General features: G+C 51.0%; 1 protein-coding gene across 3 annotated transcripts in view; it reads left to right on the top strand.

The window, feature by feature from the left end:
* The window catches only part of GABBR1 (gamma-aminobutyric acid (GABA) B receptor, 1), a 37121-nt gene that overhangs the window by 6857 nt on the left and 26567 nt on the right, over positions 1 to 3697 (top strand). For 2 of the 3 annotated variants that reach the window (XM_011992257.1, XM_011992250.1), the window contains 3 exons: positions 267 to 470; positions 1221 to 1406; positions 2746 to 2766. In XM_011992257.1, coding sequence (XP_011847647.1) covers positions 267 to 470; positions 1221 to 1406; positions 2746 to 2766 — 411 coding nt within the window. The remainder of the gene's footprint in view (positions 1 to 266; positions 471 to 1220; positions 1407 to 2745; positions 2767 to 3697) is intronic. The other variant, XM_011992264.1, reaches the window with a different exon arrangement.

The raw sequence follows: 3697 nt of genomic DNA, 5'->3' as shown, positions 1-3697 counted from the left end.
CTTTTCTTCCTTACCTCCACCCAGCACCCTTCCCTCCCCACTTGTGGGTTCTCTCATCAGCTTTAACCCTGGCCCTTTACTCTCGGTCCTTTAGCCAGGGGATCTGTACCTGTCCCCACTCCCACCCTCTAGTGCCCCATCCCTCTTCCTCTGTCCCCAACCTGCCCACAGACCACGCCCTACCCTCCCCTGCTTCCCATTGGGGAGCCTGCCTTTTCCTCTTTCCCACCATTCCTCTCTGTATGCCTCCCCCACTCACCCCTTAGGTTGCCAGATCATACACCCGCCCTGGGAAGGGGGCATCAGGTACCGGGGCCTGACTCGGGACCAGGTGAAGGCTATCAACTTCCTGCCGGTGGACTATGAGATTGAGTATGTGTGCCGGGGGGAGCGCGAGGTGGTGGGGCCCAAGGTCCGCAAGTGCCTGGCCAACGGCTCCTGGACAGATATGGACACACCCAGCCGCTGTGGTGAGTAGCCTCGGAAGCCCCTCCCCTCTTCAAGACCATTCCTTTTCCTGCCGCAAACTTACCATTACTGCTTGCAAGTCAGCACTTTAAATCCAGTATACCAAAATTCACAAATACATTTATTGAAAGACTACTACATAAGAGCGGTTTTGCCTGTGCGGTTGGAGGTAGTAGAGCTAGCAGCCTGCACAGTTCATTTCATCCTCCCTTCATTAGGCCACTGATCATTGGCCTATAACATTGATAATTCATCTTGTGAATTATTCTCTTTGAGGATCATTAGTGGCAGATGATGACAAAAAAATTCTAAAATGATTTCATCACATTTTTGAATACCTCTGTCACCAACCCAGAGACCATATGCCCAAGAAACAAAAGCCAGTTTAATATTAATAGAAGCCAACTATAATAAGAAAATCTGATTGTGCATCCAAAGTTATATACATCTACATATTTGAAAGCCAGAGAACCGCCCACTGTAGCTGACTTTGAAGAGATCCCATTTTGTGTGCTTATAGCCCCATCTTGGGTTCCTACAATGATAATTTTTTTTTTTTTTCTTTCGGGAATCTGTGGATGCTTGCAGAGGTAAGGGAGGATTGGAAGATAGGTAGGCAAATCCTTTTCACATGTGATTTTCTTTAGAGCAGGATGCTTGTGGACCCAAACCCACACCTGAGTCCCCTGCTCTTTAAAGGGAAAGAGCCTTCTCCAACTCGCCTCTCTTCTTATTTTCCTGTCTCTCCACAGTCCGAATCTGCTCCAAGTCTTATTTGACCCTGGAAAATGGGAAGGTTTTCCTGACGGGTGGGGACCTCCCAGCTCTGGACGGAGCCCGGGTGGATTTCCGGTGTGACCCCGACTTCCATCTGGTGGGCAGCTCCCGGAGCATCTGTAGTCAGGGCCAGTGGAGCACCCCCAAGCCCCACTGCCAGGGTGAGGGGAACAGCTGCCTGCATGCAGCTGATGAGGACGCTTGTGTGAGGACGGGAGTGGGGTGGGAATGGATAATGGGAAAGAATGGGGAGCTATAAAAATGTGGGGGAGGACATTGGAAAGGGGGAGATGAAAGTCCCTTTTTCCTCCATCACTTGCCTCAAACTTCCTCTTGCAGTCCCGGGTATCCTCTGTAGGTTGTGGGCTTCCTTCTTTTACCTTTTAAAAAAATCTTCTTCCTGCTCCCAAGTCTTAAAGCCTCACGTTTTCTCTTTTCCTTTATGAATCTCACCTCTCTCACCTTCTTAAGGTTTAAATACTCCAATTTTCCCTTTCTCTAAACTTAGAACTTTCCATTGCATCACCCTCTTCTAGAATTGATCCCTCACCATTCCTTATATAATTAATTTATTGTAAAGTCTCAGAAATAAATCAAACATTGTACTGAGAAAAATTGAGAAGGAGAGCTCTGGGGGTCAAAACATATTAGGGTAAAAGACTTAAAATTGGAGGCAGCACTGTCAGAAGATGAAGAACAACTCAGGGATGGGGTGGGAAGAAGACAGTCCTTTCTATACCTCCCAGACAACCTCCATTATTCCCTAAGGGAATCAGTGTTGTGTCTGTCTACTTTTTTTTTTTGCCATGTAATTCTACAAACTCTCCCTTTTCTAGGCACCCGAACTCTCTGCCATCTTCTCTCCTGGGGTGCAGTCATCCCATTCCTATGCCTCATACTTCCTCTACCCTGGTAGATTCTTTCAAGATCCTTGGGCTTTACTTTCCTCACATAACTCAGTTATTCTGCTTCTAGTTTACCATTTTATTCTGGAAATTGAGAGTCCCATCCAGGGGTGGACTTATGACACTACTGAAACTTAGGCTTCAAGATTTCTCACCTACAGGGCCCTCTTCCTGTGCTGTAATAATACAAGAGGGCTCGATGGATATGTGTTCATATGGTAATAGGCTTTTGTAAAAATTGCAGAAATAAGATTTTAACAGCAATTGCTTAAAGCCAATTGTATGTGTAATTTTTTTCTTAAAGATTCCCAATTTTGTAATATTCAGGCACCACAGAACCAAGATCTGCCCCAAACTTAGCTATTGGCATTCCTGTCTCAAATTCTGTTGTCCTATGAAAACTCGAAGAAGCAAATAAGTCCTGATCCCCAGACCCACCTTGCTGTTATCCCCAGGCACCCTCCCCTCAGAAACGCAGGCTTCTGCCCTCCCCGGTCTTCAGCATGGACAGGTGTGGGAGGGGGCTGGGGATCAGGCCAGGGAAGCTGGGCGCCAGTGGTAACTCTTCTCTGATCCCCGTCTTTCCTGCTGCCAGTGAATCGAACGCCACACTCAGGTGAGATGAGAAACCCTTACCGCGTGCACTGCAATGCCCTCCCCTTCACTCTGCACCCTCCACCCCCTGAAATTCTGCCCTTGAGGCTACGGGGCGTCGTCCGTTGTCAGCTTCCCCAACCCACCCCAGTTTGCGGCCACCCCCTTCCCTTCCTACCTGTTTCCTGCCTCCAGTCCCGGTTTTCCACGGGGCTGCGGTCCCTCCGTGTCCCTGCTTGGCTACACTTCCCTGGGCTCTACCTCCTCCCAGACTGCCTCGCCGGTGTCAGGCAGAGCCCAGCAGAGGGCGGCAGGGTGCTGGGAGACCCTGAGCTTCCACCACGTCTTCCCTGTGGGGTTTCTTGCGACCTTCTCTGGAACCTTTTCCAGCCTGCTGCCTCCTAGGATTTCACCTAATGGACTTCCTCAGCCCGTCCCACCCATCCCAACCCTGGCCAGGCCTCTCCCGCTCTTCCCCACATCCTTTCCTTCTGTGGACCCCTTCCCTTGTCTTTTCTCAATTCCATGTCCCGTCTCCCTTTCTCAGGTTTCTGTCTACCCAGCCCCAGGCTCCCTTCCACGACCCCACCACTCCCTCAAACCAGTCTCCCTTCCGCACCCAACTCGTTCCCTCCAAAACCGTTTCCTCTCCCCCTACACCCTCAGTGCTTCACTGTATCGACTCATACTCCCACTTCAGACCTCAGGCGCCAGCCCCGTTTCTCTCCCGTCCCACTCGCATCCTTCCCTTCCTACCTCTGGTTCCTCCGTGCTTCAGCCTCCCGCGGCTCCCTCCGCCCACCCCGCCCGCCTGGCACGCCCCGTCCCCATTTCTCCTCCCCTCGGGTCCCCTTAAGTGAGATCCCTCCCTTCCTCTTTCGTTCCTTTCCTCCTCGAGGTTGCATCCCCCCTCCTCTCCCCTCCCCTCCCCGCCCCTCCGACTGTCGCTCCCA

The sequence above is a fragment of the Mandrillus leucophaeus genome, unplaced genomic scaffold (genome assembly GCF_000951045.1).
Source record: "Mandrillus leucophaeus isolate KB7577 unplaced genomic scaffold, Mleu.le_1.0 Scaffold1102, whole genome shotgun sequence".
Taxonomy (NCBI): Eukaryota; Metazoa; Chordata; class Mammalia; order Primates; family Cercopithecidae; genus Mandrillus; species Mandrillus leucophaeus.
The sequence above is the reverse complement of the archived record's forward strand: the minus strand, read 5'-3'. Positions and strand labels throughout refer to the sequence as shown.